This window comes from Lissotriton vulgaris, chromosome 12 (genome assembly GCF_964263255.1).
Source record: "Lissotriton vulgaris chromosome 12, aLisVul1.2, whole genome shotgun sequence".
Lineage (NCBI taxonomy): Eukaryota > Metazoa > Chordata > Amphibia > Caudata > Salamandridae > Lissotriton > Lissotriton vulgaris.
This window is the reverse complement of record NC_141700.1, coordinates 545,075,971-545,088,398: the sequence shown is the minus strand read 5'-3', so window position 1 is coordinate 545,088,398 and position 12,428 is coordinate 545,075,971. Positions and strand designations below refer to the sequence as shown.

The following is a 12,428-nucleotide window of genomic DNA, read 5'->3' as shown; positions in this document are numbered from 1 at the left end:
TTGCAAAAACATGAGACGTGTAACAAAATAAAGTAATTTGTAGTTCACAAACATCCCCATCTTCCTAGAGCCGAAGATGTGTCCTCTTTGCTTTCTCCCCTATGTGACAGACCCAGGACTTACTACAACCTCCCATGTGTTCTTCGCTGGTTCTTCTTTCTCTTTTTGCTCAAAACCATTGCAACACACCAATGTCAGAAGGTTTGTATAGTATTGAGAGGTGTTTTAAAACTTTCACTCAAAGTGTAGATAAAAAGACAACCTAGAAGTTGTAGGAATCAACCAGCTACTAAATTAGTACTCTGGAGTCTATATTCAGATATCACATAGCAAAGCAATAATCATTTTCCAAGAAAACACCATGTGTGTGAGGTACTTTCATAAAAGAAAAAAAAGAAAATCTATGTGAAATTAAAAAGACACAATTGGGTAAAGTAAAAATATTGTAGTTTAATTGACTTGTGGCATGGTGTTGATGTGAAGAGTAACCATACCAGTAACCTCTAGCTCCTATTTATTTAACTTGATGTGCAGCACTTGTTTTAATATGTTAATTGTGTAAGAAAGTGGCTCTGTATATACTGGACCAAAGTAAGATACAGTGTGCACACAGTCCACAGTCCCCAGAGGTTTGGCAGAGGCTAAAGAAAGATATAACCTTACTCTCTAAAGTGGTAGCTTGGTCGAGCAGAAAGGCAGTATCAGAGAGCAGTGTAAAGCATTTGTTGTACACACTCAGTCAGCAAGTGGTCCCACACACTCAATAACTGAACTCTAGGCCAATTGTTATATATCAAAAGATATCTTTTTTTATTTTAGAACCAACAAGGTATCAAAATATACTTTCTCAGAAGGAATTACTTTAGTTTAATACTTTTCAAATAGGTAATAGACTTTTTGATTACAATAGCTACAATGGGAATTTCCAGTTAAAATGCAATTAATTACTTTTTAGATTACTTTTCTAACCACAGGACTGGATCCTAGATTCAGTCCTGGGACATGCACTGTAAACAGTTATCTAAAAGCGTTTTGGTTACAGTAGTGATTTTTAAAGAATATTATTGTATTTTAAATGTTAACACTGTTGTTCTATGGAAGGAAATTCAGTTTGCAGGTAAAGTATATTGGCGTTACTTGTGTAATCCAGTGCTGGGCTCCTAGGTTCAGCACTGCGACATCTATCTAAAACAGGCAAGTAATTCAGTTTTTATCGTTGGCACGATTTTTAAAGAATATTTGTAAGTTTCAAAAATCGACGCAGAAACTTTCAGCAAAAAGCAGTCAATGATATCCTATGGAAGGAAATTCAAGTTACTGGTAAGTACGTTTAAAATTACTTTACAGGGTCAGTATGGGATAAAAGATGCAGCACTAGTGTCTCTCCTGATAACAGGTGAGTAAATCGGAATTCGTTGTTCGGCTGATTTTAGATGAATATTTTAAAGTTCCAAAACTCCACACTTAGAAGAATTTCTTAGTGAAACCAGTCAATGTTAGCCTATAGAAGAAAAGTGAGTTATCTGCTTTTAGGTAAGTACTCGACTGGCAGAGTTAAGGTTCTGGTCATAGACTCAGGGGTCTCCCAGGGTCAGGTAGGTACAGCTGGTACACCCTCAGCGGCACAGGGGCAGCCGGGTGCAGCAGTAGTTCGGCCCAATGTTATCCAATGAGAGGCAGGGGGCCTTCGGTTGGTGGCTGCTGGCAAGCAGGCCACGAGGCTGTGGGAGCTGGGCTCCTGGTCACTTGCTCAGGGCAAATGGGTAAGTAGTTTAAGGCAAAGGTTGCACTCCCAGGGGCACTCATGCGGCTGGGTGCAGGGTGCTTGAGCAGTTGGGCACTCAATGTCATTCAATAGAGCTCTTGGAAAGTGAACAAAGGCTGCAGGCTCGGGGATGGAGGATGGAAGATCTTTTGGAGCGACCAACACTTCGAGGGGTAAGTTGGGATCTTGGAGGATAGGTAGGCACCCAGGAGTTGGGCACAGGGGGCCGTGGGGCACAGGGAACAGGGGTGTCTTGAGGTCGCGGTTGGAGTGATCCCTTGCTCTGAGGCTGCAGGCGTCGTCGTCGAGGAGGGTCCTTGGGCACTGGATTCCAGGTCAGAATCGCCGGGGGGACGTCCTAAGGGTCTTTGGTCACTGAGGTACCGGCCAAGCTCGGCGGGTGCACAGTGTGCTGGATTACCAGTTCCTGGCTGGCAAGAGAGGTATTGTTGTTTGAGCAGAACCACTGCTCGTGGGAGTCCCAGTCTTGGTAGAGTCACAAGGCAGTCAGGTCCTCCGGGGTTTGTGAGGTTGCTGACCACAGAAGGAGCCGGGATTTTTGAGGAGCAAGTTTGAGGGTCAACGGGCCTGTAGGGCTGGGGCCAATTCAGTCGGTGTTGTCCTCTTCTTAGCAGCTGCACAGCAGGTCTTCTTGTTTCTTGATCTTCTTGCTTGTTTTGGTATCGGGAACTGAGGAAGGAAGGTTCAGGGTACCCCTTAATACTAAAAATTTAGGGGCGTTACAGGTAGGGGAAGGGCAGGGACCATGCAGGTATGCAACCTACTCACATGCCCTTACTTATAAAGTGGATCCCATTATAGATGTAGAAAAATTAAATAAACTTGCCTTCTCAGATCTGATGAGGCCAAGTCAACCAAAACTCCTTCAATTTGGAATACCCGGTATTGAAGAGGTTCATACATAGTATCATTACATGCATAAACATCTACAAACATCTAGTATTTAATTGTACCTGGATAATAAAGCTTCAACTAAAGAAAGAGTGATAATGTCAATGTTCTTGGTAGAGGACTGCTGCATGTTGGGATAGTTAAGAATTGTGGAATGAGCGGGTGTTGTATTTTTTGTGAAAGGGAAATTAAAAAATGAAAACGTATTAATGGGTTAAGAAACGGACTGTGGAAGAGGTAATGCAACAGTCAAAGTAGAATTGAGAAATCAATGAAGAGGTTGAGTACAAGACAACTCTGCTACACAAGGAAGAACTTTGAGTTTGAGGTCCTTGTCAGCTCCAGAATAATGGCTCCATTGAATGCTACAGATAGCACTCATAGGTACCCTTGGGACATTTTAAGGATGTGAAACTGAAGAACCCAAGTTTAGGAATGTCAGTTTACATGCTATGTGATATTCTAGTACCATCCTACACTTGCCTATCCATTGACCCCAGTCCGTCTTATATACTGATTTTTTATTATATATAGTTGGTGTTCCCGGTATACCTGTTCACTTAATCACCTAATTATAATCTTCCTCCGTTGTCCGCTTTTTGGTGCCTTACTCATATAACTTCTCTGTATACACAGTACAGAGTCCTCTCACTGACGGGCTCCATCTCCCTAAACTCTCTCGATAGAATACCGCAGACCGCCAAATTTCCATCGAAGTAGTTCCAAACAATGATATTTAGAACCCCATAGGGCCATATTCAACTTTGGTGCAAGCTCTTTATGGATGAAAACGAGGTTCTAAATGTACAACAGTCACCAAAAAATTATTTTCCGATAAACAAGTAATTCTTATTTTACAGGAAACGTAAATAACTATGTATAACTATATAGTCAATTTAGACGTCTAGGTATTCACTGAAAGTCACAGGGGTTACCGTACTCGTTAAGCACACACACTTTCTTCACTTCGTCACCTTAATTTTTCTCTGGTCGGTGAGTGTATATAGTTTTCATCATGTACATATATAAAAAACACCCAATGATGAGTGAGAATACTTAAAATATAAAAACTGATGTTATAAACACTAAGGTAACATCACATGCCACAAAAGTCACTTGTACAGTGTTTTTGAGTCACAACGACACAGAGTCACTCAATGGCATGCGGTCTCTCACCCTGGTATACACGATTAGGTCACTACCGTAATATGTTAATGAATAGAACAACCTCACAAATGTACCTTTTGTATCTATATCCAGCCCTGAAGATTCGCAGTCTGTTCCCTGCGATGAAACACGCGTTGGCCTGTACAGAGGAACATTAAACTGGTGGACAACACCAAGAACATTACGTCTTTTGAACTTTTATATTTGCACTAATGTTCTCCTACCTTGAATGCTGACGCTGAAAGTCTTGATGTGCACAGTTAACTAGCTTAACCAAGACCAAATTTACCAAGAAAATATTGACCATATATAGTGCAGGGGCTGCGTTGTGTTTTTACCATCCTACGGAAGCCTGTAGACCTGCTGAGCAAAATCATTTGTAGACATCTCCCAAGAACTTGCCTTCTTAACTGCATGACTGCTACGTCCTTTGAGCTGCTGAAGTCCAACTGGCGTAAAAAGCGGTCTTTGACATAGTACAGCATGTTTCCATGGACAGCATAAGCCGGACGTTCACGTTCTAGTTTAAAAACAATCATTCCACCATCGTGCCCTGAAAAATAAAGCAAATTAGTATTTGAGATACAAGTCTCTATATTGCAGCACAGAAATAGGGAAATATAATCCCAGCAGACTCAGGTATCAATATAGTATGGCAGATGTTTTCAAAAACAATACTCAGCCAATTACACTTTCATTTTTTATTTAATTGATGCATCCATGCTCACATTTTTACACAGAATTAGCTTAATCGAAGTGTACAGAACGTGAACATCAAAATGTTAGACTCCTGAATGAATAACAGATTCTACAACCGTTTCTCTCCAAAGCTCCTCTCTTCAGTCTGTTTCATCTTCAGCATGATCCTTTTATACAGCCAGGTAGGGGGCATCAAATTAATATCAGCTGTGGACAGTGTTTGCATCCGCTACACACTGAATGTAACATTCAGCACACACATGGCGAGGGGTGAATGTGTCACTGCAATTTAGCTGGTGGCTACAAGAATACATAGAATCAAAGGGCCACCTCTTCGATTTGATCTTCAGATAGTTCACTTTCCAGCACTGCCCAACAAAGTAATTTTTAATTTAACTTTAGATGACAGATTTCTATTAACTCTCTGCAATACAAGAAACTACTCTTGTATGCCCATTTCCATTTCAGAATTTTTGAAGATCAGATCGACAAGGAGCAATGCTTATCAGAGGTAAATTCCTTTAGAGATTTTGTAAACTGTGTTCTCAATATAAAAATCTCTTTCTACGTCATGCTATGCTCTTTTCCACAATTGCCACCAAAGCCATCCTTTACACACTGATGAGATCTAATTTTTCACTGAGCAGGAAGCTTTAGGCCTACAATGAAATGAAGACATCCAACGTTCAGTAAGGCAGTGGATATTAGTCAGTGACTTCTAAGGGTCCCAACTCTATAATCTCAGTTGTGGAAGACACGCAGTCAACAACTTTTTAACTCAAATTTAAGGGTAGTTGGGGGCAAGTTAACTGGAAATAATTGCCAATGTAGAAAGACCTCACAAAATCTGCTGCCTTATTTTAGTATTGATTTGAAATGGTTACGATGCAGCATTTTGCAACTTGACTTACCTGCAGCAAAGAGATTTAGATTGGTGTGGGCAGCAAGAACCCAAAACCGGTCATGATCCCTACGGAAGGTCTGGACTCCAGTCCTAAACAGAACATAGGAAAAGGGTGTAAAGAAATCTTTGTAAATAAAAACTCAATCAGTAACCAAACAAACTGATCAGCAGAATTCAACGGTTGTCACTGCTTGGAATAAACAGTCACACTCTCACTAGCGCTATTAAGTAAGCAATAAGGCGTGACATTTTGAGGACCTATAAAACTGAAAAGAATCCTTTGGGTCCTCTGTGGCTTACTAAATATCTTCCACTTGAAAACACAATAGAAGCTTATACAAAACATTACCTACCTGTAATAACAGTTCTTATATGTAAAGACTGCTGGTGTAGGAAAGTAGCCCTTTCTGACAGGTCACCCCCACTTTGTGCCTGGTATTTGATGCGATTTAGACTGGAAGCGCACTGGGTTCTTGCTATCCAGGTCCCCCAGTGCCAGAGCTCTTTCCCAAAACTGTACAATTGTTACCCCAATATACAAAATCATTAGCAACCTCTGTGAGTCCCCAGTAAATGGTACCCCTGGTACCTTGAGCCTGAGGTACTAAAGGCTGCATGTCTTGAAGTGGACAAAAGTGAAAACATAACATGTCAAACATCCTTGGCTGCCATGCCCCACCCAACACTGCATGGAATATTTGTAAGTAACCCGTACAGCAGGTCTGATAGCCCTAAGGCAGGGTGCTGAATATTACTTGTGAGGGCATACCTGCATGAGCAGATATGCCGCAGTGCTTGTCAGTCCTATTACTGCCAGAACAAATGACCAGTGAAGCCATTTTAAAACATGAGCTGGACACTGGTGATAACGAGTTCCCCAGCTACATGATGGCTTCACTGACAATTGGAATATTTGGTATCAAACATCTTGTATTGATAAACCCACACTGATTTGAGTAATGGATTTACCAATAGAGGTGCACCCTTAAAACCTACTAGCCTGTAGTGTGCGCCATGGCTGGTTTCTGCCAGCCAGCCACACGAGACACTGTTCTGCCCTCCTAGGGCGAGAGCCTCTGCTCTCAGTAGCCCCAGAACAAAAGCATGTCCAGGAAGAAGGGTGTAACACCCACTCTCATAGAGCAACTGCTGATTAGCCTTCCTAGGTCGGCAAGCTTCAAAGAGCTGCCACCTTTGAAATGCAAATCTGGCTCCCCTTAACAGGAGAGGAAGCCAATCCCCTTATCCAGGGCCCCTTTAGGCGGCTGTACAGGCAGGAAAATTAGCTAGTCACGTAGACGTGCCACCCCCAGGCTACTACCACTGCTAAGGTGGGCTAAACTGAGGTGGACATGATTTTTCATAAGTAGCCATCTTTGTGATGGCATACTTAGGAATTCTGGGACAAGGTTATGCCCCCTTCCCACGTGAAGAGGTAATATAGGAGGCGTAGAGACCTCCAAGGGACAGTAGCCCATTGGCTACTACCTTACACTCCCCTAATGCCCCTAAATTCAGCATTTAGGGAAGTCCATGGCAACTGAGAAGCAGATCCTGTCGACTTGAAGAAAGAAGACAGATGAAAAGAGTCGCACAGCAAGAACAGAAGACCCAGCAACGGCAGACCCGAGAGCAGAGGACGGCCCGGGACCAGGGTTCGATTCCCGGCATGGCAGGTTTCTGGACCAGGGTCAGCGGACTCGATAATTCTCTCGCCTCGGTGCCCACTCTGATCAGCGATCACACTCGGCAACTCTGGGCATTAGCTTGCCTCATCTTCACTAACGGCCCCACCAGACCGCCGGGGATGCCTGGTCTCACCCTGGAGATACCCATTAAGGGACCATCTCTCAGGGAAGCCAGGAAGGGTTTCGCAGCGGTCGAAGCGCCTTGGGACCCTACGGGTAAGTAGTGCGCTATATAAATGCCTATACATTTACATTTACTTGGCGCCGACCCCACCGGTGTTAGGTTTTAGCAAACAGTGACATGAGATTGCTACGATTCCGGTATTTCACCCATAACCCTAACCAGAATCGGGTACTTGCAATTTGTTGACACTCCCTAACGCGTTTAAGGAGACGCGTCGGTGCGTAGCCGTTGCTTGGCTTACTCTTCCAGTTCCACGCCCCCTTCTCCTCTTCCTGGTTCCTGTCAGCGTCCTCCGTGGCGTGCTGCAATTCCCGCTGGGCGTTTGTGGAGAGTTACCTGCCTGCTGCTGTTCTCCTACCTTTCCCCACAGTACCTCACCTTCCTTGAACGCTGTGAGGTATTCTTGCCGGTCTTCGGCATTCCTTCGATATCGCTCGAGCGTGCATGGTTTGTTTCCCTACCTTTTCCCACGCATTTTGCAGGCGTCTTGCTCGCCTCCTTCCCCTACCATTCCTCACGCATTTTGCGGGCGTTCTGCTCGTAACTATTCTATTCCTTCCTGTCCTATTACGCTAGTATCCTTTGTTTGTATTCCGTTGTGTTTGATACCCTTTTGAGAGAGAGCGCTCCGCCCTGGGATTCTGAGGGCCGGGTGTCTCTCCTTCTGAGAGTGTTACTGCTCCGCTGTTCTGACCCCCATACAGCCGGGTGGTGCACCTCATTCCCTCTATTGTTTTCCTTGGAGTGTTTGCTGTGTGAGTCCTTCGTGAGTTCTAACTGTGCTGGCCTGTCCATTGGATCTCCTGAGTCCCTCTTCCCTGAACTCATCGATAAGGAGATCCCGACTTTCAATTGGGGTAAGAATACCTGGTGCAACCACACATGTCAATGTTCTAACTAGTTTCTGCATTATTTAGTCAGTGTGTATTACAAAGTGTGACCTGGTTTTGTTTCCTAGCCTGGACCACCACCTGAGACTCTTCCTACTACAAGCTGACCCCCTCGTATGAGGAGAGTGGTGGACACTCCTTGGGTTATTCCCTCATACTTTTAGGGGACAGTAGACAGGGGTGTGTTTTTCATACCGCATTCTTGCTTCTGTGTCCTGGAGGTGGAGGGATCCTTCTTCGTTCCCGTGGAAATTGGTCTCTTTGCTGTTGTATGCCACCTGTGTGCTTCCCAGCACACAGGTTTCTTAGAATTTAGAATGCTTTATCTAGCTTCCCTGTTGGAAGTTCCATGTTGGTCAGTTGGTGCTGGACTGCGCTTGTTGCCAGTCCTTGTGGATGTCAAGCTGTTCCTCTAAGAAGATTAAATCTGTTCCTGAACCTACAAACCTTTGTCTACCTCGTTTCTTCACAACACATTGGCGACAGTGGGAGCAGTGTTCCATGAAACGGGATCTATAGAGGATACAGCGTTCACTTCGTATCTTTTCAAAAGTAAGGTACTTTATTTTGCTTTACTTGTGCCTTGATAGCACCAGCGGCCGTTTTCCTTTATTACCGTGCCTTGATTGCACCGGCGGCTGGTCTCTAATTTAATTATTTCACTTGAGTATGAATTTCAGCGCTTGAACGCTACAGCGGCTGTTAATTTAAAACTGTGCTTCTGATTGCACCTGCGGCAGATCGTTAAGCTATCCTAGCGGGATATATATATATATTTTTTTCTATTAACTTTCATCGTTACCCACGTTTAATAGTATTCTAGCATTTCTCTGCATCAACGGTCAGTTTCTCTTACCGTGTGCCCTCGAGAATCTGCTCGTGACTTGCTCCTCGAACGCGGCATTGCAGCAACACTCTCTTCACCATCGCAGTGTATTCTGGGTACGCTGAGGATTCTTGGTGTGACATCATCGCGTTTCCTTAAGTTTCGGCCATTTTGGATTGGGAAATCATCACGAATTCCGATTTTTTTCCTGTCCTCAACGATCTGTCGCTTTGAAGTACAATTCTTCTACAGGATCTTCACAGTAATCCACAGCGATGCACACGCTTTGTATGTATTCTCGATAATAACATTTTAGGAACATTTCTTTTCTTTTATTTGGTTTTTCATTTCATTGATTTCTCTAATTATTTTACAATGTCAAATATTATGGTACCACCTCATTTCTTACCTATTGCTGGTGATCCTAAAATGGATTGGGATTTGTGGTATCCCATGTTTCTTGCTTACGTAAGTGTTCTTGAAGAAGATGGTTGTTCTTCCAAAAGGAAATTAGATCTTTTACGTTTGTCTTTAGGTGGTCAGGGCATCAAAGTGTTGTCAGATCTACCTCCATTAGAAGATTCTGATGCTGAATCTGATGTATTTGAGACTGCTGTTAAACAACTCACCATTAGATTTGGAAAGAAGGTTAACACTGTCATGGAGCGTTTTAAGTTCTATTCTAGAGCTCAAAAAGATAACGAGTCTATTGAAAATTATATTTCTGCCTTACGTGCTCTAGCTGGATCGTGTGCTTTTGACACTATTAACTATGAACAGGTTCTTCGTGATCAAATAATGATGAAGACCAAAAGCAAGAAAATCCAAGAAAGATTATGGTTGGGTACTGAGACTTCACTTAAGGCTGTTGTAAATATAGCCAAAGGGATTGAGCAATCTGAAAAGTGTGTTACTGAAATAAGAGGTCAAAGTCAAAGTCTTTCTGTTAAAATACAAGAATCTATACCAGAGGTTTCACTTGTGAAAACTCAACCAGTTCAGAAGAAAATGTTTCCTTCTACTTTCAAAAAAGATGGTTCTATAAAAGAAAATAAATTTAACAATAGACGTACATTTATAATATGTTATAGATGTGGTAGTTTTGAACATGTGGGAAATTTTAAGAGTTGTCCTGCTCTTAACAAAATCTGTGTTAAATGTAAAAAATCAGGACACTTTGGGAAAATGTGTCGTTCGTCTCAAAAAGTTAACTGTATTTCTTTTGATGATGAAGAATTTGTTGAAGAATTCAGCGAGTTCAACTGCATTTCATGTATTTCTTCTGATGATTGTAAAAGTTTTCCTTCTAGCATTTTTAACATTGATGGCAATGAGATTTCCATGTTAGTAGACTCTTGTGCATGGTATTCTATCATTAGCTTGGATCTGTTTGAAGATTTATGGCCTAATAGAGAGTTTTTTAACCCTGATATCAGACCTGGCAGTTATACTGGACACAAAATAGAATTAATAGGTTTCTTTTGGGCCAAGGTATCTTTCAAAGACAGGTCCACAAATGCTAAAATCTACATTGCTCGCAAAGGTGAATCCATCTTGGGTTGGCCCCACCAGAAAGAGATGGGAATCAAACTGGATCCTAATGCTTCACCCCCAGTTTATATTGATCCTAATTTTTCACCGCCAGTGTTAGCTGTTATTTCCAGTAATAATGAATTTGTTGATAATATTAAGAATATTTTCCCTAAAGTGTTTGAAGAAAAATTGGGTCAGTATACCCATTTCAAACACAAAATTATTCTTAAAGACAATGCAGTACCTGTTAGGCATAAGGTTAGAAATGTTCCCCTAGCCTATCGCGATAAATTGAAAGATGTTCTCAACGATTTAGTTAAAACTAATATCATTGAACCCATTGAGTCTTCTCCTTGGGTTTCCCCCATTTTTCTTTCCCTTAAATCCAAGGGCGAACTCCGCTTATGTGTGGACCTTCGCAGCTTAAATAAGGAAATCTGGACTGACATGCACCCCTTACCTAAAATTAATGAACTTATTTCCACCCTTTCTGGCGCATGTGTGTTTTCCACTCTAGATCTTGCTAGCGCATATCATCAGGTTGTTTTACATGAGGGATCCAAGAACTTGACTGCCTTTGTTACACCTGAGGGTATGTTTCGCTATTTACGCATGCCTTTCGGTCTTGCGAGTGCTGCATCTGTCTTTCAACGTCTGATGAAAGAAATGTTGGAAGGTTGTAAGGGTGCTATCGCATTTCAGGACGACATCCTTGTATTCGGCAATGATGAACTACAACATGATGAGAACCTGAAAGCTGTTTTAGGAAATATACAATCGAAAGGGTTAACACTCAAATTCTCATAGTGTAAGTTTAGGCAACCGAAAGTTCAATATTTAGGTCATGAAATCTCCAAAGAAGGAATTAAACCTAAGTTTGATCATATTGCCAGTATTTCCAAAGCTCCTGCTCCTATCAATAAGGACCAATTGTTTCCTTTCTTGGTTTAACTGAATATTTTAGCAAATTTCTTAAGAATTATGCTTCTAAAGTGTCTTCTCTTCGTATTTTATTGAAAAAAAATGCTAAATCTTCCTGGGGTAATGAGCAACAATTGCAATTTGATGACTTAAAGAAGGAAATTTGTTCTGCTCCTTTTCTTAAACCATTCATTGTGGGTAAGGAATGCATTGTTGCTGTTGACGCAAGCAACAGTGGTTTAGGAGCTGTTCTTCTCCAGAGAGGTGTTGGTGAAGAGTGTATTGTTTCATACGCTTCTAGAACTTTGAAGGGTGCTGAGTATAATTACTCTACTATTGAAAAAGAATTGTTGGCATGTACTTGGGCTGCTCAGCATTTTAGGCAGTTCGTTCTCAGAACTGACCACAAACCCCTTGTTAATATGCTAGCTGCGAATGGTGGTAGGGTTTTAACAGCTCGCTTGGCCAGATTAGCTGCCAAGTTACAAGAGTATCAATGTACTGTCGAGTATATTCCTGGCAGACTTAATGTGCATGCTGATTGCATGTCTAGGTTGGCTTTGCCTCATCTGGATAATGAACCTTCTAAAGAATGTGATGTAGTTTACACCATGAAAGATATCAATATGAATGATTTGAGTGCTATTTCAGAGGATGTTTGGGTAAAAGCCATGTTGGAAGAGAACACTCTCTGTCTCGTGGATACTTATCTTAAGCGTGGATGGCCTGAGGAAAGGAAACTTTCGGGGGATTTGAGTTCTTTCTTTAAGGTCAGTGACAAACTTATGTGTTTTCACAATATTGTCTCCAGAGGTGATAAGATTATTCCTCCTTTCTCGGTCAGGGAAAATTTGATTAGTATTGCTCATGAAGGCCACATGGGTATGTCTACAACTAAGAGGCGTTTGCGAGAGTACTATTGGTGGCCCTCAATGGACG

The 12,428-nt window shown here is 42.1% G+C and overlaps 1 protein-coding gene across 1 annotated transcript in view; it reads right to left on the bottom strand.

The window, feature by feature from the left end:
• The window catches only part of COPA (coat protein complex I subunit alpha), a 191,404-nt gene that overhangs the window by 86,438 nt on the left and 92,538 nt on the right, over positions 1–12,428 (bottom strand). Inside the window, exons 10-11 of the mRNA XM_086945342.1 lie at positions 5,455–5,537; positions 4,247–4,397 (exon numbers count right to left, since the gene is read on the bottom strand). Coding sequence (XP_086801468.1) covers positions 4,247–4,397; positions 5,455–5,537 — 234 coding nt within the window. The remainder of the gene's footprint in view (positions 1–4,246; positions 4,398–5,454; positions 5,538–12,428) is intronic.